General features: G+C 45.4%; 1 protein-coding gene across 4 annotated transcripts in view; it reads left to right on the top strand.

Annotated features, from left to right (window-relative positions):
* The window catches only part of SORCS1 (sortilin related VPS10 domain containing receptor 1), a 519072-nt gene that overhangs the window by 462804 nt on the left and 35368 nt on the right, over nucleotides 1-20900 (top strand). For all 4 annotated transcript variants that reach the window (XM_044240472.1, XM_044240471.1, XM_044240469.1 and 1 more), the window contains exons 19-21: nucleotides 7885-8071; nucleotides 15698-15831; nucleotides 17952-18075. In XM_044240472.1, coding sequence (XP_044096407.1) covers nucleotides 7885-8071; nucleotides 15698-15831; nucleotides 17952-18075 — 445 coding nt within the window. The remainder of the gene's footprint in view (nucleotides 1-7884; nucleotides 8072-15697; nucleotides 15832-17951; nucleotides 18076-20900) is intronic.

Here is a 20900-nt window from a genome sequence, read left to right as displayed (position 1 = left end):
GTTCCTCTTTCTTGACTAACCTGAGTCTAGAATAGGCAAAGCACAGGTAGATTACTGTTACTTTGTGCTCCCCACTCTACTATATATTCTTAGCCTCAAAAAGAAAAGGCTGGGGCGCCTGGGTGGCTCAGTCATTCAATGTCTTCTTTTGACTCAGGTCATGATCCCAGGGTCCTGGGATGGAGCCCCACATTGGGCTTCCTGCTCAGCAGGAAGCCTGTTTATCCCTCTCCCACTCCCGCTGCTTCCGTTCCCTCTCTCACTGTGTCTCTCTCTGTCAAAAAAAAAAAAAAAAAATATATATATATATATATATATAATCTTTTTTAAAAATTTTATTTATTTATTTGACAGACAGAGATCGCAAGTAGGCAAAGAGGCAGGCAGAGAGAGAAAGAGAGAGAGAGAGGAGGAAGAAGGCTTCCTGCTGAGCAGAGAGCCCCATGCGGGGCTTGATCTCAGGACCCTGGGCTCATGACCGGAGCCGAAGGCAGAGGCTTTAACCCACTGAGCCACCCAGGCGCCCCTATAAGATCTTTTTTAAAAAGGCTGAAATATCTAATTTCCTGTCATCCAATGCTGCTTTATCATTTTTTTATCTTACTGAGTGGTCAGAAGAGCATTAAAAAGAACAGAAATCTAAGACCAAAGTTGGCCGTATTCCATCAACAATCTGTTGTCAATCTGTGTTACCTTCTGGTTACTTCTCATATACTTAATCAATATTTAAATATCAATTTACAGTAATGGTAGAAATAGAATTTGTGTTTTGCGTTGTCGCCTGTGTTATACCATACTCCACCCCTCCCCCTTTTAAATCTGGTGAACTCTCTACTTCCCTTCACTTGCTCCCTCCCTCCTTTAATCCTCAAGGCTGGTCTCTCTCTGCCGCTCACTTCACTTCACCCCTGCCCCAGGGGAATCAGTGTTAACAGACTGGGTTCTATTAGCCAACACCTTTATGCTCATACAGACTCACACATACAGTACATATAGTGTTATCTACTGCATCTTTGTTTTTTGTTTTGTTTTGTTTTGTTTTTCCAATTTATTTATTTTCAGAAAAACAGTATTCATTATTTTTTTCACCACACCCAGTGCTCCATGCAAGCTGTGCCATTTATAATACCCACCACCTGGTACCCCAACCTCCCACCCCCCCCCGCCACTTCAAACCCCTCAGATTGTTTTTCAGAGTCCATAGTCTCTCATGGTTCACCTCCCCTTCCAATTTACCCAAAAGCACATACCCTCCCCAATGTCCATAACCCTACCCCCCTTCTCCCAACCCCCCTCCCCCCAGCAACCCACAGTTTGTTTCGTGAGATTAAGAGTCACTTATGGTTTGTCTCTCTCCCTATCCCATCTTGTTTCATGGATTCTTCTCCTACCCACTTAAGCCCCCATGTTGCATCACCACTTCCTCATATCAGGGAGATCATATGATAGTTGTCTTTCTCCGCTTGACTTATTTCGCTAAGCATGATACGCTCTAGTTCCATCCAAGTTGTCGCAAATGGCAAGATTTCGTGTTTTTTGATGGCTGCATAGTATTCCATTGTGTATATATACCACATCTTCTTTATCCATTCATCTGTTGATGGACATCTAGGTTCTTTCCATAGTTTGGCTATTGTGGACATTGCTGCTATAAACATTCGGGTGCACGTGCCCCTTTGGATCACTACGTTTTTATCTTTAGGGTAAATTCCCAGTAGTGCAATTGCTGGGTCATAGGGCAGTTCTATTTTCAACATTTTGAGAAACCTCCATGCTGTTTTCCAGAGTGGTTGCACCAGCTTGCATTCCCACGAACAGTGTAGGAGGGTTCCCCTTTCTCTGCATCCTCGCCAGCATCTGTCATTTCCTGACTTGTTGATTTTAGCCATTCTGACTGGTGTGAGGTGATTTCATCAAGATCAAAAGCTTTTGCGCAGCAAAGGAAACAGTTAACAAAATCAAAAGACAACTGACAGAATGGGAGAAGATATTTCCAAACGACATATCAGATAAAGGACTAGTGTCCAAAATCTATAAAGAACTTAACAAACTCAACACCCAAAGAACAAATAATCCAATCAAGAAATGGGCAGAGGACATGAACAGACGTTTCTGCAAAGAAGACATCCAGATGGCCAACAGACACATGAAAAAATGCTCCATATCACTTGGCATCAGGGAAATACAAATCAAAACCACAATGAGATATCACCTCACACCAGTCAGAATGACGTCTTTGTTTTTGTTTTTGACCAAAAAATGGGTCTTCTAAAGTCAGTTCTCTACAATGTCGGTTTTGGTACCTGAACTTTAAGATCACTTTCAAGACTGAGTTCCAGTGAAGCCTGAGGCAAGTCTGAGCTTAGCAGGGGCCAGGCTCTGACATACGAGCCCAGTTTCTGTCTGCAGTGAGTCCATAATGCCTTCAGGCGTGTCTCAGAGTCTCACTTTTGGATGAGGCTGTCAGCGTTGAGTTACTAGAGCGTTTGTCTTCCCACTTTTCTCTCAAGCCATGTTGCAGGAACTGATAGGTTCATACACCTTCCATTCCTCAGGTTAATCTTGGCTCCTCGGTGGCCATTTGATATATTTGTTTTTCTATTACCAAAGTCAGCGATGCCCTTGGAGAATCCCCATATGGATTTCAGGGGGCTTTGGGGCTTTTCTTGGGTACATCTTTGGAGCGAATGTTCTCAGTTCTGTATTTGTATCAGAGCAGGTGACAAAAGGGCAGTAGGTCTAAAAAATGTTCTATGGTAGCCTAGATAGTTGCCAGCTCAGGGGCCATTCAGGACTGATGACTTGTGATTTATTAAATGGAAGTAACTCTCAATTATATGGCACATTTTCCTGACTACTGAATTACGAATACCTATTGTTCCCCATACTCTCTGTCTTCTTTACGGCTTGATCACAATACTGCTTCACCAGAGGGAAGGCGTGGGAATGCAGTATGCCATTCCCACCAATCCGTCTTTCTACTTCTAAGCAAAGCTGTTGTCAGAGGGAGAAAGAGTCAAAGCCAGGGATGGAGTCTAACAAGAAAAGAAAGTGATCCCTCGCCTTCGTTATTACCTTCCTGTAACACTGAAAGGCATCACAAGTAACTTTCAATTAAAGAACCTCACCGAGGAGTGTGCTGCGTGGATAAAGTTAAACCCCAGATCATCTTAAACCCTTGCTTCGGCCTCACGCGTGGTGGGACGGCAGGCATCTTACTTAACCTGCCAGCGCCCAGTTCTCCTGGGGGGAACCGATCAGAGCACTTCTACCCTTGCTGTCTCCCTGGAGTCCTAACAGCCAACTGAGATAATACAGAAGAAAGCACTTCGATGAACAAGCAGAGGGACAGTATTCAAAATGTACAGAGGGGACAAGAGTGGCCTGCAGGCACTGGGTTAGGTACTGAGGGCACAACCAGGAAGGACACATCTCAGCAATTAGGACTTTATATAAACTACTTGTGTATTATCCAGCAACTGGTTTTCCTGCAAAAGTTACCGAATCTTGACGATGTGCATTATAGAATGATTGTTTGTAGTTGCGTATCGGTCACTTTAAAAAAAAAGTTCTTTTATTGCTGGCTTTTACTGATGCACCTTTCACACTGAGAATCCTAAAACATCCTGGGAAATGATCGCCCCCATTCCATAATGGAATGAGAATAACATTAGCTTGTAGTGGGCTGTTCTCATCTTCAGGTGGACTAAATGATGAGACAACCTCATATTCAACAATCCAATCCCAAGGGCCTTAACCTTTGGTGCAGCCCAGCATCCGCTGGGAACCTTCCCAGACCGCAGCAAACCAACCAAGCATCTTCCCCAAAGGGCTTGAGTCAAGAGGGGACTCTTGGGCAGTAGCTGGGCATCGGTGCGTTTTTTTTTTTTTCTTTTAATTTCTACAAGAGGTGCTGATATCAAAATCTGAGATTCATTGGTTTCAAAACCAATAAACTATGGGAGTTAATTTTGACAGGAAGGTACATGCAATTTCCTGTTGCAACTCATATTTCAATCTACCATCATCTACCCTGAGCTACCCCCTAATTAACTTCCCAGAATAGTTGGGCCTCCTTCCAATTCACCCTCCATATTGTAACCAGAGTGATCTTTTTGAATTAAAAACATCAAAATTCCATCTTCTGCTAAACCTCCGCTTAAAACACTTTAGGGGCTTCTCACCACTCTCTTTTTTTTAAGATTTTATTTATTTGACAGACAGATCACAAGTAGGCAGAGAGGCAGGCAGAGAGAGAGAAAGGAGGAAGCAGGCTTCCTACAGAGCAGAGAGCCCAATGCGGTACTCGATCCCAGGACCCTGAGATCATGACCTGAGTCGAAGGCAGAGGCTTTAACCCACTGAGCCATCCAGGCGCCCGTTTCTCACTACTCTTAGGAAAAAAATAAAAATCAGAAACTCAGCCACAATTCCTAAAATGTCATTTTTCTCCCCTTCAGTCTAGTTTTATAACATGTTCCTACTGTGTCTTTAGCTTTGGCTTCTTATGCCTGTACTACCCCTTTAGTGCCACAGGGCCCTTGCACAGTTGATTCCCTCTGTCACTATTGCCTGGACTCCTTACCTCCATCTTGCTCACTCCTATCCTTTGTTTGGTTAAGTTATTTCTTTCCTTAAGGTCATCTTGGCTCAGATACAACTTCTCGGAAGATTTCCCTGAAGTTCTCAAACAGATCAGATTTTTAGCTCTCTACCTCTCCCTACTGTACAACTTACAACACTGTGTACTTTCTTTCATATCATCCCCTGTAAAAACTTTTATTTATCTGTGATTATTTCATCGGTCTCATTTAATAGTCTATGCTCAGACCACATCTGTCTTGCTTTGTTTGTTATAATTTACTTACCATCCTTTTCCCATGCCATGCGTGTCACAAGATAAACACTCAATAAATATCTGCTGGTTGGGTGGTTGGTTGAATGGATGAATGACGGGAAAGCCAGTTAAAGCAGGGCAAGTGTGCCTAATTGTGGTGAGCTAGGACTAGGCTCTCTTGCCTTTGCCCTGTTTCTTATTCTCTGAAGGGAGTTTCGGCATTCCAGTCTCAGATGGCAATTTCAGCCCAAGGAAGTCAGAGGCCTATGACCGATGAGCCCCAAAGAGATGCATTGACAGCTGTGTTAGGTTTATGAAGCACCTGAGAGCCTCTGAAGGCAAAAGCATGGCATCTAGTATGTTCCACTTGAGTGGGCAAAGCTTCACAGCAGCAGGGATGAAATCTGCTGCCTTGGCCCCTTGGTGCCCTTGTCTCCTGGTATGGAGGACCAAGCTCAGGGGCCTGCACTCACATCAGGGAGAGTGAGAGTGAGCGTTAGAGAGATCTTCCTCATACTGGACAGACTATCCAAAATCATCACTCCTCTGTGAAGGCAGCCCTACTGATACGGTCGTCCCAACCCTGTGCTTCCCTTCTTCCACCTGTTTGTACATGGGGATCACTGTCATGAGGGGATACTGAGGAACACTTTCAGGCCAAAAGCCTGGCATGGTGGACAGTGGGCATCCAGACAGAACTTGAGAGGAGGTTCCAGTCGTCGAAAGAGGTCGATGTCCAAAGGCCCACAAAAGCAGAATGGTGAATACGGCAGAAAGGGCAAGGCCGGGAGACTCAAGCAAGGACGGCCCGCGTCAGACTTTTCTCAGGTGTGTGGGTAGCTGCTGTCCCTTGTGGGGACTGAGGTAGGATCAGCTGAGATGTTGTCTCTCCTCTGTGCTCTTGCCAATGGAGAGCCTTACCTGAGGCCCACTCTGTCTCCACGAAGAACCCTAAATCTCTTTCTTTCTCAGTCTCTCTCTCTCTCTGTGCCCTTCCCTCCCTCTCTCCTCACTTTCTTTCTTTGGCCCTATTTTCCCTCTCTCCTCCCTCTCTTCCTCCCTCATTTCCTCCCTCCCTCCCCTCTTCACTCTGTCACTCCCACTCTTTCTCAGAATTTATATCGCTGTTTTCTTTCATGGTTAACCCCGTTAACCCTAACTATTCCGGATGTTTTCCTCAGACACCTGTCCCAGATGATGTGAGTAGATTTTAAGGTGGTTTCTTTCTCTGTGCCCATACCTAAGACTGGCGGGCAGCCCCTCCGCTGAACCTCCAGAAAACATGAGAACTGACCAGAAACAGCACCGGGAAATGGACCAGTCTGATTTGTGCAAATGAAGGACAAGTCAGCAAGAATGGTTGACATTTATATTTATTAGCGAAGGGAATTGAAGTAATTGCACTGTGTCTAGGCTTGTGGATCATTTGTCTTGTAGTTCCGAGTGGAGTTTCTTTTTCCCACAGGCGGGGAGAGTTCTTGCTCATGTCTTCCGTGAGAGTTAGCTGCCCTGCCGTGTGCCCCCCGCACAATGCTTGGCTGGGCATAGATCAGAAGAGTAGGTCACAGAGATTCATAGGATTTGAACTGCTTTTCCTTTCCCTGTGAATTAATCTTTTAAATGTCAGCATTTTAAACTTGGCCTTTTCAAAAAATATGATACCATATGAACCTTAGTTAATCGAATTTTTTTTTTTTTTTTTTTTTTTTAGTTCAAAGGGTTTTAGTGTGTATGTGGTTTTTTAAAGTTGGTTTTTTGGTTGTTTTTGTTTGTTTGTTGGGTTTTAGGGGTTTTTTTTTTTAAGTTTTTTTCCCCTAAAAATGGGAAAAGCTAACAAAACAAACAAGAAAACTTGACAAAGGACAGACTGCATGGGACGGAAGCTGGATTTTGTCAGTTGGGTCTAAGAAACTTTGTTCCTTAAGAATCTCTACTATTATTCCCAAAATGTTTTCTTACAGGTCTGGGATTTTAGCAAGCAGATCTTTATCCTCTCTCTCCTTGCCTCCCACTGGGAAATTTAGATCTATATGATTCTGATCCGGCTATAAAATGGGGATTGCGCGTCCTTCACAGCTGTGTAGTTTTGACAGTTGTTGATTTGGTCCAAAATTTTACGGAGGATTCATCAACTCACATGTCTTGTAACAACCCTTTGAGTGAAGAGAGTAAGGTATTATTGTGCCCATTTCATAGATGAGGTAACTGAGACCCAAGGAGGCCGAATGACTTGGATGAAGTCATGTGACTTGTTATTGACGCCCTGGATTCAAGCCCGGAGGGGCAGGGGTGCCTTATCCCCCTCTAATGAATGAAATGCAGGTCCACAGAGATGGGTTCAAATCCTAGGTCTGCCCCTAACTAGCTGTGTTAACCTTGAACAGATAATTAAATCTTCCTAAACGTCAGCATCCCTACCTGTAAAGTGGACAAATGTGGCCTGTTTTTCTCTCCCAGCTAAGATTCTGTGAAGAATAAAATGATAATCATTTTTCTAGCACAAAATACCAAAGTGTAAAAGAATTAACCATCATTATCTTAAATAATAATAGCACTGAGCTCAGTGTCCTATCAGGTGTGAGACAAGGTGTCTTTTAACCTTCCTCTAACATGACTAGGGAACCAGGAATGAGACGGGGGACTCAAGGGTCCTGAAAACCTGGGAACAGGTCCAAAACCATGAGGGTAGGCTGAATCTTTAAAGCTGTGTGTGTACACCTTTTACTCCTGGGGATAAGAGTATAAACAGATCCCTCAGAGAAATTGCCTCTCAAATTAGAGCTGATTGTCAAACACTTAGTTTTCCAAATCTTGAAACTTTTGGTGGTGGATGCCCTTCCGATTTGGAGAACATCCATCTTGGTAAGCTCCGGTCTGCCAGGCAATGTCACAGGGATTCTGTCTAATGCAGACAGATGCTCCCAGCTGCAGGAGGGAGCCGGAGTCCGCCACGAGCCCCGAGCCAGGGACCGGGACGAGCCCCAGACCCTGGAGCAGAGGCGGCCAGCCGACCCACTCCCCTGCTCTGACGCTGGGCTGTTTTTCAGGGTGACGTCCAGAGGACACTCATCCAAGTGGACTTCGGTGACGGCATTGCGGTGTCTTACGTCAACCTCAGCTCCATGGAGGACGGGATCAAACACGTCTATCACAACGTGGGCATCTTCCGAGTGACGGTGCAGGTGGACAACAGTCTGGGCTCTGACAGCGCCGTCCTGTACTTACATGTAACTTGTATGTTATTACTGTTGTTGGTTTATGACATATTTCAAATATCGCGTCCTTTGAAAGTATAACTCAGTGTTTCAGGTCTAGAAGCAGCTCACCAGTTACCTTTAAGGAGATGGGGAGGGAGGATAAGAGAGCCGAGTGGGAGAATGTAGAAGGAAAATCAGGGAGCAGAGCTTGAATAATCCTAGAATTTGTGTTGCTGCAACTTGTTCTCATTGGACTTACTGTGCCTTTTCTAGGCGCCTCTGAGCCCATACCCCCTGTGGCTGGCGGCTGGCGGCTGGGCCGAGCTCTTGGATTGCATATGTTTGTCACTTTTTTTTTTTTTTTTTAAAGTCAGAAACATTTAAAAATAATTCCCACGTATGGCTTAATCCTATACATTGAGAATTAGCGCGAGGGATGGAATTTCTACCCATCGGATTGTTCTCCTCCTCCCATGATATGTCCTGCTGTAAATTTTGCTTTTAGACTTTTGCTTCTTTCTAAAGGTGTTTCCTGGGCTCTTATCTGTGCTGTTCGGTGTTAGAGGGAAGGCAGTGTCAGGCGAGGGAAAGAGCTGCATTGAGAAGTAGTTCCTAGAAGTGTTGAAGCATCTGTCCCATCAACGGATGTGGAGGTGTGCTAAGTCTAATGAGGTCACAACAGCTCCTAAGTTCTGTGTCAGGCAAATGTGCACCATGAATGCCTCTGGTGGCAGGTGTGTGGGTGTCCCCAGACAGGCTTGCGACGTGTTTAGGTTGCTACAGAAATGCTTTGCTTTAAAACGAAAGTAGCTACGTGGAGCCCGAGTGATGTAATGGATAAGGAGCTGGACTTCTAAAATGAAAGTAGTTCCTTTTACGAATGGCCTTGTCCAAATTAATTCTAAATTCTAGACCAAGAGCGTTAAGACTGGGCAGGATTCCATGCCTCCCACCTGCCTCTTGCCCACTGAACTGATCACAGAACATAGCAACTAGAATCCTTTTTTCTTAAGCAGCTGTGGTCCAGTGGGAGGACAAGACTACGTAGGGATTCCCCCGGTGATTGTTCATTCCTGAGGATTCCTGCAGTATCCATGATTCTCGATCTTTCTCTCCCACACACTCATGACAGAGGTGCTTTGAAGAAACACTCCCTCTCTTCTCTAGGTTTAAGTGAAGTTTTACAAGATTCCCAGTCAGCACGTGCCCCCTGCCTCTTTTCAGCTGAAGTTTATTAAGCAATTACTATGCACCGAGCCTTGTGCTAAGCAAGCCCTTTGCATGTCTGATCTCACTTCTCAGGACAACCTGAGGAAGTCAGCACTATTAGAAACCCTACTTTACAAAGAACAGCAGGGGCCAGAGAGCTTGAATAATGTATTTGAAATTGCAGACCTGCTCTCTGGCAAAGCCAGGCATCAGACTCAGGTCTTTCCGTCTCTGGAGCACCAGCCTTTGATTCCCGAGGTCATTGTCCGTGCTGTCAGTGATGCACCTTGTCCCCTCCACTCCCTTGCAGATTGTCCCAAAGGAGCAGGAGCAACGACATAGGTTCAAGGCACATTTCATAGGCTCCCTTTCTCCTGACTCAGTGGCAGCCCCTCCCCTCTCCAGGTTGTCCTGCATGGACTTTCTGGAGTTATCTCTTACTAAGGAGTAATCTTCCTTACTAAGGAATGGTCAGGAAATCTCTCAGAAATACATCACAAACGTTGGTCATTGGTAGCAAAACTAACTTCTAACACAGATGCCGGTACCTTTGCTGGGAATGGCCGCCTACCCAGCAGCCTCTCATTTTCCCTGTCTTATTCAGTAAGGGGAGGATTTTGTTTGAGAGCTGCTCTCCTGAAGAATTACAATAATTTTAGTCCATATCTTGTGCATGTATGAAACGTCTACCGCACTCTAACCACATGTGAATACGGATTTGAAATGCTGCAGCTTCTCGGTCTCCGTTTCTCGGGTTCTCCCATAGATCACGCACACCTTGGCCTCCCTGTCGCCCCTTTGGGTTCATCCTTACCCCAAGACATGATCGTATCCCTTGAGGGCTAGCTCACTACCCTGGCCCTCTGCTGGGTTTACTCAACCCTGGAAAGGAAAACAGCGCAGAGATCAAAGGTTGCTGAAGCCAGGACTTCTAAAAGAAATAAGCTTCACTTTTTTCTTTTCTTTCTTTTTTTTTTTCCCCTCCTCATTAGCCTTGTTGAGTGGCTCAGCAGTTTGACTTTCCCCTTCGTGGCACATGCTTTGTAAGGGGAATTTTTATGTTCTGGTTCTAATTTTGTTAGGCTCATCCTGGGTTCAGTGTTTGGATAAGCATACCTCCTATAATGGAACCCCTCTGCAAGCCTGACTTTAGGCATAAGAATTAACTGTTTTGTACTAATTCTATCCAAGCAAGACTCTGCCTCGCCTGATGCCTCCCCTGTAACAGGCATGTCTTTGGAACAGAGAAAGCAAAGATAGGAGAAGGACTTTCTCTTTGACTCTATTTTACGCTCAGAGGACGTCAGAACAAGACCATACTTGATTAACATTCCCCCACATCTCAAACCTGAAGGGGATCATGGCAGTTTTTGGTGCTATGGTCCCAGGTTCTGGGGCCAGAGCTGGGGGTGGGGGGCAGTATTTTTTGTAGAACAAACACATTGGACTGGGTTAGGAGTGGTTACATGCAGATACTGGCCTGAACTCCTGGCCAACTCACTCCATTTCTCTGAGCCTAGGTTTTCTCCCCTGTCATATGGGGAACCCTCATCTTGTTTCTCAGGTTCCTTCAAGCAGAATATGCTGTGATCTGTCAGCTAGTAAAGCTTGCTTCTCCACATCCCAAAGTAGCGCATGTGTTTCTACATAGGGGGTTCGCAGCAGCAACTCTTAGCTCAGTTTCCAAGCCCACCCTCTGCTTCTCTCATCAGTACCTCTCCTCTTTGCCTGGATTTCTCCCCCATTGCCTGACTTGATGGCATTCTCTCTCTCTTTCTGCTCTCCAGGTCAGAAAGGAGATTTGATTTCAAATCAGAGGGGTTTGTTTTTGTTTTTTTAATGCGGGTTTGGAAGGTCATCAGAAACAAATGGAGATGATGTGTCTGCTCTAACGTTGCCAGGAGTGCCAGGAGTGGGCCAGCCGTTCTCACTGAGAGGCTGGGTAATCTGTTGTAGCCTGACAGTTGGAAAGTCCTTGGGGATAGGATTTACTGTGCTCTTCGAGTTTGCAAACTAACGAGACATGCGGTGCAGCCGGTGTTCCTTTCAGCTGGCGGAGCAGGGGATAGAATTTAGAGGGCATGCAGATTTCTGCTCAGAAAACTACTCCATCTCAGCCAGTCTTTGCACTGAAAACTGTGCAAATTTGCGGAATAGGAGGTTTAAAAAAAAAAAAAAAGATGAGACAGATTTTCTAGTTCTTCCCAAATCTTTTCAACTACTTCTGTACATAGGTGCCATTTGCAGACGCCTTTCTGTTCCTATATTAGGGTAAAACGATGGTTTTCTTGAAAACCTACGCAGCTTTGCAACTTTTCACGTGATTATCATTTGGTCCAGCAAATGTCAAACCCGAGTTTTGTAAAGTGTGGCTTAATGAGTCACGTGCCCCAGAATTCCATGATAAAAATATAGTGTCCTAGACTTCATCCCAGACCTGCTATCTTGGAATTCCTAGAGGTGTGGGTCATCATCTGCCTTCAACAGATTAGCATAATCTTTATGCACTTTGAAGTTTCAGGAACTCTGTTTCTGGATCTCATCTTTATCCTTTGAACTACTTTTACTTCCTCTAGCAGATTTTTAGCATTTCAGACAAACAGCCATGTAATGCACACACAATATTTAATTTGGCAGTCGGACCTGGTCTCCAAAACAAATGGCAGAGGCAGTTCCCAGCAGTTGTTATATATGTGCATATATACGCATGCGTGTACGCGCGCGTGTGCGCGCGCGCGCACACACACACACAGACACACACACACACAATGTTCAGCCTCACAAACATCAGCTGCTTTCTGTAGCACATTAGGGCTAAACTGGGAAAGAGGGAGACCCAATTAACACAAGTTATTTCCCAGTTCCCTCACCCACCTGGCCTGGAAGATTCATATGGAGTGATGCAGCGCCACCTGCCGTCCCTTTTGTGCATCACAAGCACCTGTCTGCCGGAGCCACATCTGCCGGCTTGTTCAGCTCTGGATTTAGTGCAGCCAGCCAGCTGGGGGCCCCCAGGGGCTGGAGTGTACCTTCCGCAGCTCAGCGGGCTTAGTGCGGACTGCACGCTCTGTACACAGAAGAGATGTTTAAAAGATAGGCTTTGGGGCAGCAGGTGTGCTGAATGCATGAGAAGTAAATGAATACAAGAGGACAAGGTGGGAATATGAAAGGCAAACTGCGCACAAGTGAATGAACGTGTGATGTGTACACCTGCCAGAATGAACGCGTGCAAACACACACATGCGTACTTCAGCGCCTTCAAGCCGATGCTCTGTGCGTTCTGAATCCTTCTTAGATCTCATTGGCTCCCCCTCTTTCCCTCCATCTCTCCCCTGCAGCCACTCGGGCTCCCTGTTCTTGCTGTTCCTCAGACTTGGCAAACCAACGTCCCCCTCAGGGTCTTTGCACTTGCCCTGCCCTCACCCTGGAGCATCACGAGGAGGGTGGGGGGGCACTCCTTCCCTTTATGCAAGTCACTGCTCACATGTAATTTCTTCTGAGAGACAAAAACAGCCCTCTCTCGCCTCCCCCCAGCTTTATGTGTTCAGTGCCCCCTCCCCAGTGAGACATGAACTCCACCAAGTAGCAGGTGTCCCCAGCACCTAGAATAATGCCTGATGTGTGGCAGCCCTCCGAAACTATGGAAGGAATTAATGACCACATTTCAGGGAGAAGGTTCCATTTCTGCTGTTAACAGGACCCACAGATGCCCCCTTTCCTCTGATGTTCTGACTTTAACAAAATATATGCAATATTCATATGTGAGAGAGACACAGAAAATGAGTCCCTTAAGATGGAACCGACATGCTTAAGAGAGCTTATTTAGTCCTTGTATTCTAGCTGATCAGGGAGATCACCCATAAGGGGAGTCAGGAAGAACATTCCAGAAGCCTGATCACTGCCACTGAGACTCGAAGGTTAGCAGGTGCCTTGAGAGAGGTGTCTACCCTGAGACCTTGGGGCAGCACAGGGCAGCACCTGCTGGAGCAAACCGAGTGATAGGGAAGAGCAGAGCCATCTAAGAAATGAGAGCCTGTGTAAAGTGCATTTGCCAGCGCCGGGGCTATATTTCAGTGATGGGTAGATACTGACTCTTAGTAGCTATTTTGTGAAGATGGGAGCGATCTTTTGGAACATTTGTCACCTGGCCAGAGCATGGGCTTTGAAATCAAACTGCTTTGGCTCACATCCTGGAATTGATGTTTCCTCACTGTGTGACCTTGGGAAAGTCATTGTCCTCTATTTGTTCATCTTTAGTTGGAAATGACAGTAATGCCTATTTCGTGAGGTTGTTGTGAGGAGGAAATGAGAATGAAAAGAGTCATTAGCAGAATATGTGACACATGGTCATCGCTCAGTAGATGCTGCCTTTTTTTTTTTTTAAAGCACATTGAACCATTCTGACTCATGAGCAACTACTTCTTATCATATGCTTTATAAACCAGAAAATCAATTCTATTCTGTATGCAGGTCACCAAGCTTCTAATTCTTTAAAGAGAGAGAAGCATAGGCAAAATCAGAAACAAGAAATTGTTCACCTACCCAACAAACATTCGATTACCAGCTACATCTCAGGAACTATGCTAGTCTTTAAATACAAAGATAAATATGAAAGTCTCTTACCCTCCAAAAGTTTGATTTTACATCAATATGTGTTAACTATCATTATTAGGTAATGGGAATTTTAATTTCAAACAGGTAGCATGATCAACTTGGCTTTCTAGAAACATCACTGTCACCACAGCTTATAGTATGAGAAGATGCATAGTCATTGCCATTCGTAGTATGAATGTGTAATGTGTATACATGTAAGAATGAACTCATATAAGTACACATATGCATACCTCAGAGCCTACAAAACAATATGCCATGTGTCCTGAATCCCTCTTAGATCAGAGATCTAAGCTGCTCAGGCTTTCTTTCTATTCTGCAAACACAGAGAACCACCTCCCCCTCAAGATCTTTGCATTTGCTCTACCCTGACCCGGGAGTATATGTTTTATTCTGGGTGCTGAGGCCCCTGCTACCTGGTGCAACTTGTTATTACTGCAGAGGACAGGCAGTAAACACACAGAGGGGGAGGGCGGATTAGCTTGGGGCAGGTTGGAGGCAGGGAGATAGGTACGGCTCATGACAGTCCAGCTGTAAGAGCCAGGGAAGGAGTGGGGGCGGGGAGGGGAGCTCTCACCGAGAGATATTTTATGAAACCAAGTCAGTGGTTTCCAACATAGAATGGGTGACAAGGAATAAGGAATCCAGGTTGACTTTCTGCTTCTGGGCTGGTCCCCTGGATAAACATTGTTTTCTATTCATCAAGACATGAAGAATAGAGAATGGGGGAGAAGATAATGAATTTCTTAGGATCACTGGGCTCCTAATTGAGTTTCGAGTCAGGTAGGTGGTTTTTGAGTTCTGAGCATGTGCTTTATAGTGGAAGGTCAGCATGTGGATGAGAACACTCAGCAGAACAGTATCTGGAGGGAAAAAAGGCCAAAGTCCATATCCTAGGAAAGCCATTTAAAGACCCAACAGAAGAGGTGGTGATTAAACCAGGTGGAAAGGTTCCAGTTTCTTCTCCACCTCATGGAATAATGATGGGGTGACAGACTTTTCCCACATTCACCTCAGAGAAAACTGCATTTACCCTAGGAGAAGTGACTCAAAGGGAAGGCCAGGGGTCAGAGGAGGGGCCCTACTGATTCTCTCTCAAGAAGGGACTCACAGCTTTGTGGGTTCATGCATCTGACCAAGGCTTCTCCCTAATGGACCTCCATAGCTAGAATCATCCCCTTTTTCAGCTGAGCACATCCTGAGACCCACAGAACTGTCTCCTTGCTTATGCATACTTGGGCCTTGACACACTGAACTCAACACCGAGCAGTTTGAAGCGGGGGGGGGGGGGCGTTACACAGACTCGTGAAGAGAGAGATACTTCCACACGCTCTCACACACAAACACACAGATTTACACATACACAGATCTTGAAAATCCCAGCAAAGAATCAGGAATAGTCACATTTAGAATGGTGTGGGGGTCTGTACATAAACCCCACCCCCAGCCTCCATGGCCACGCGCATGGAGTCTGTGAGGGTTCCGTCCTCCTGGTTTCCCTCCGCAGACGCGACTTCTTGGGAGGACTTCTCATCTTCCTGGAAATCCTCGTTTATGCCTCTTTATTTAAAGAATTCATAAATTACTTGTAAGTTTTTAAGGTTTTCACATTAATAACTCAGGTTTTAGGCCTGGCAGAAATATCATTAAATGGAAAATACTGAGACACAATGGGTCCCAATAATATCTTTTCTCCCGAGTAGGGAAAACCCCTTCTCCTCAGGAAGTATGACTGTGATGTTTTGGAGGCTTCTAGAATGAGTATGTATTCTCTTCAGAGCAGGGAAGGGGAAGCCCAGAAAGCTCTTCCTTCTCTATCCTCGTCTTTTCTCTCATGCCTCAGGTCCCCTGGAACACGTACACCTGTCTCTTCCTTTCGTCACCACAAAGAACAAAGAGGTCAACGCAACGGCAGTGCTGTGGCCCAGCCAAGTGGGCACACTCACTTACGTGTGGTGGTACGGAAACAACACGGAGGTAGGTCCACTCAAACTGGCTGAAGGTAAAAAAGGAAAGGGCTTGTGTAACCCAAGAGTCTAGGAGTAGTCCTGGCTCCGGGGACAGCAGGCTCATCGTGCCCCAGTAATGTCATCAGCGTGTTCCCTCTGTCCCTCTGTCTCTCTCTCACCACACCACCCCTGCTCTTCACCTCTGCCTTCCTCTGTGTTAACCTTCTTCTCCAGCTGGCCTTCCCTTTTCAAAGGGCTTAGCAGCAGCCTGAGCTTTGAACTCTCACAGCTTAGAAGAGAAAATAAACAGACTTTCATAGAAGTTCTAACAGAAGTCCCGGAATGGAGTACTATTGACCAGGCTTTTCCAGTGCTCAGGGTAGAAGGAGACGTGTTGAAATCAGCCTCCTTGGAACCACATGGACCAAGAGAAGGGGGAAAATGGTCCCCCAAAAGGGGGAGAAAAAATAGATACCAGACAGTCAAAAGCAAAAATACTTACCACAAACTGGCCCCCAGATGGCCTCCTCCCTTGATTCAGACACGGCCCCTCCTTTCTCTCAGTTATACCCTTTCTGTTTTCCCAGAACACACCCATCATCAAAAGTCAACAGCAACTTTAAAATGAGCAGAGACCTTAAACTTCATTGACTTTAAGGCCTTTGTTTTCAGAAGAAAAAATCAGGAGGACACACACGAAGGGATTTCCTCCCTCCTCGTTCATCTGCTTCACGAGGAGGCTGGATCCAAGGCCTTCCCATGCCCACATGCTCCATTTTGAACTTTATCCATTCTTAAAGATTACAGTTTGCCTCCAAATGTCAGTTGAGGAGGTCCGGGCGAAGGCCTCCCCAAAGGGCAGTGGCATGATCTGCTCAGAGCAAGAAAGCCTCATCTTCCAGGAAGGCCGCTCTCTTGTGCTTGGTGACTTAGCTCTTCAAAGAGAGTGCATCCTATCCCTACATAAATCTTTTTCTACCCCAGAGCTGAATGTTGGCTCTAACAGGAGTCATAATTTTGCCCAGGCCCAGCGAGGAAACCTCTCCTCCCCCCAGACCTCTACTTGCCTGGAAGGGAAAGGAAACTCTCATGTCTCCTGCTAATTTAACTCCACTGAAAAGAAGCTTTTTAAAAATTTCTTCTAAAACTATCCATGTAAACGTGACCTAAGTCAGGCCCAGTACCCAGAGTGGCAGAGGAAAAATCCAAGTTATTTGCGTAAAACGTAGTGTTGGAAGGGGAAGGTACTAAACAACTTTCTTCTGTGTCTCTTTTTCTTTAATGTTTTTTAACCTGACAGCAGAAAACCAAATTCTCAACAGATTATGTTGAGCAGGTTTCTTATGCTGGGCGTTAGCCTTCCCTCTGCTATATGGGGAGCTGGTTACATGCATTTAGATTTTTAAATTAATTAAGACAGGAAAGAAATGTTTGTAGGGAATGAGTGGAGGGAAGTCAATAGGCTAATCATCTCTTCCTCTAGGACCCCGGCGTCCTATTATATCACAGGCATGACTCCAACTTGTAATTTTTTTTCAGTCCTCAAACCACTGTCCAATTAGTACTTGTTTCCATAACAGCTACTTCCAGAAACTGCTGATAGGGCCTCTCAGAGGAGTCAAGCCATACAAGGCCACTTGTAGTCTAACGAGGACAGTTTTGGTGTCCATGTTGCTGTGTTCCATTGTAATGTTCTACAAATCGTACCCCCTATTGATGACCGACTGCAAGCTTGGAGATTCTCAGTGTTTGCCCCCTACATCTGGATTAGCATGAGCTGCCTGTTTGGGTCTGATCTGAGTATTTCCTTGTTTTAAGAGACCTGCCAGTTATGGGTAGGCTGCAGATAGAGATCTGTCCCACCACTAAGCAAGGCCTGTTGATCTCCCCAGCCCTGAACCAGGATGACACCGAAAGAGAGGGTCATCATCACAGGGAATGAGCAGAGTCCCTTGGGCTCATGGCTCTCATAGCTCCTTTCCAGTCTGGACTTGAGATGATGGGGAAACGGCTGGAGCCATTTGCACGGGGGCCCACCGGGAAGAGCCTGTGCTGACTTAAGTGGCATGTTGGTGGCTCAGAGCTCGTGGCTGGTCTCATCGGTGACTGAGCAGCTGTCCCCTCACTCTGTGCCCTCTCCTGTTTCAGCCTCTGATCACCTTGGAGGGGAGCATATCATTCAAGTTTACTTCTGAAGGGATGAACACCATCACAGTGCAGGTATCAGCTGGGAATGCCATCCTGCAGGACACGAAGACCATTGCGGTGTACGGTGAGTGCCTGTGTGCCTGCCCCCTTCCTGGCTCCCCTTGCTTGGCCTCCCCAGGCTCAGGTGAGGTAGTGTGGGGTTGCAGGCTATCAGAGGCCCCCAGGCCTCTACCCAGACCACAGAGGGCAGTGGTGGAGAAAGAACTGAGTCAGGTCTGGTCTCATCCTCCCCTCATGGGGAGGTCTCATCATCTCATCAATGATGAGGATGGTCTCATCATTCCCCTCTGGGGAAGATATGGTTCCCCAGCATAGTTACAGCCCCAAGACCCCAGGAGCATTTACTGGTTTGTGTTTTGAAAGGGGCTCTTCTACCCTCACTCAACTGAAGTGGGATAGGATGAGTTTCATTACGTGTACAGCTAATTCATCCCATCTGGTATCTTGGTGGTGTTTGAATAACGAAAACCCATTACAAAAGGAAATAGTTAATATTGAGGCTTTTTTAAATGTTCAACTTGAAGAGTCTTGATGATTAAGAACAATCTACCGGGGCGCCTGGGTGGCTCAGTGGGTTAAGCCGCTGCCTTCGGCTCAGGTCATGATCTCAGGGTCCTGGGATCGAGTCCCGCATCGGGCTCTCTGCTCAGCGGGGAGCCTGCTTCCCTCTCTCTCTCTCTGTCTGCCTCTCCGTCTACTTGTGATTTCTCTCTGTCAAATAAATAAATAAAATCTTTAAAAAAAAAAAAAAGAACAATCTACCAATATCTAAATATTCCGAGAATCTCTTCCTCAAATATGTGTCATCAAAACAAACAAACAAACAAACAAACAACAGCAACCACAAGAAGTCTGCTTGAAGGGCAACAACAAGCAGATGTCACATATCATCCTGGACTGGATATTAATTTGAACAAACATCAATACAATCTTCTAATCAGTTGGGAAGTTGAATGTAGTCAGTACTGCATGGAATGAAAATTTACTGAAGTGGAAAACTAGGATCCCTGACTGCAAATGGGGGGTTAAAAACAGTTTCCTCAAACTGATCTCATTTTGGTAATTTTTGTCTGCACGGAAAGATGGTCAGGTATGCAGGGTGTTATTAGTGGATGATGAAAATGGGAAGTGTGCTCTTAATATTAAAGTAGTACCTCGGCATCATGGAAAATTAAAGTTTAAAAAATACAGGAATTTAAAAGACGATAGGACAGGTAAACGCTGTGCAGAGAGAGCGCAAAAGGGAGGGATGAAGGGTGGACGGACGGGGGAGACCAAGACTGTGACAGAGAGAGAGAGTCAGAGAGAAACTAGCTAGTGGTCCAAAAATATCAATTGCCCCAGTCCCAGAATTAATTGGTTCTGATGCAGGTTTTGTTTTTCATTTCTCATCTGACCAACTTGACCTTCAAATTTAAAAAAATAATTTATAAGGAACTTTGAACAAGTCTGAGGACACTGTTCCGTGCCTGCCCAGGAATTAGCTTCATAGTGTTTCCTCCTTCCTCCCCTCCCCTGCCCATCACCCTCCCCAACCTCCTGCAAGAGGCTTGAGAAGCTCAAAGAGTAAGTGAAAGCAAACCAGGGCTGTGGTTTTCCTAACAAGGTCCTGTCGGTGAGGAGACCTGTCAGCTTGGTGGCCACAATGGAGAACTTTTGCTTCTCTTTCCTTCTGTATCTCCTTTCTATACTCTGGGCATGCACTAAATCTTCTTAACAACCCTGGTGTAGGGGTGAGTGTGTTACTACTCTCCTTCATTCCTTCAGCAGGGCAGGTAACTTGCCCCAGCTCCTATGTGTCGGAGCTGGGCCTCTAACCCAGCCCATCTAGACTGCAGGGCCCATGCTCTGAAGTTACCCCACTAACCAGCTCTCGTGGCTGTTCCACATGGGCTCTCTGTTCTCTCTCTTCTTCCTGGAGGTCATGGGTGTCACTGGCAGGCACTGACCAGTGACCCATTGCCCTCTCACCAATGGGAGGATTTCTTTCTTTTTATGGCTGAGTAATATTCCATTGTATGTCTATACTGTACTTTCTTTATCCATTCTTCTGTCTGTGGACACTAAGGTCATTTCCATATCTTGGCTATTGTAAATAATGTAGCAGTGAACGTGGGGATGCTGATCTCCCTCGAAGTTAGTATTTTTGTTTCCTTCTTACAAATATGCAGAAGTGGAGATTCTGGATGATATGGTAGTTCCATTTTTAATTTTTTGATGACTCTCCATGGTCTTTTTCTATCTTTCTTGATGGTTACATTTCAAAGAGATGACTCCAGGTTCCTGAGAAAGGCATTCCTGGTTTGGAAAAGATGTGTATCTCAGAAGAACAGAGAAGAGATTTATAATTTCAGGTTTTGTAAAGTAAATGCTGGAAGCAAAGGGATGTCAGAGGCCTGCAGTCAGGAAGTTGTCTAAAACTTATTTAAGCTGAGGGTAACATTAAGGGCCTTACAGACAGACTGAAGGAAGGATTATATTTGGGAGATTGACAGGGGAAAAACTGTCCACCTCAAGCCACCAAAAGTTGCAGGAAAGAAAATCTGGTTCATCTAGTCTGCATTGTTTCCCTTAATTTGCTTCAGGGCACAGGTTTGCTTTTAAATACAAAAAAAAAAAAAAAAAGTAAATGTGTAGAATTCATCTGCCTCAGCAGCTGCAAACACACACACACACACACACGCACACACACACACAGGTGGCCCTTGAATGACACAGGTTTCAACTGCAAGGGTTTGCTCATATATGGATTTTTGGGTAGGTGCAGTCCAGTACTAAAAATGTATTTTACCTCCCTTATTATTTTCTTAATTTTTCCTTTCTCTGGTTTACTTTATTGTTAAGAGTACTGTGTACGAAACATGACATAGAAAATATGTGTTAATTAAC

This window comes from Neovison vison, chromosome 2 (genome assembly GCF_020171115.1).
Source record: "Neovison vison isolate M4711 chromosome 2, ASM_NN_V1, whole genome shotgun sequence".
NCBI lineage: Eukaryota > Metazoa > Chordata > Mammalia > Carnivora > Mustelidae > Neogale > Neogale vison.
The sequence above is the reverse complement of the archived record's forward strand: the minus strand, read 5'-3'. Positions and strand labels throughout refer to the sequence as shown.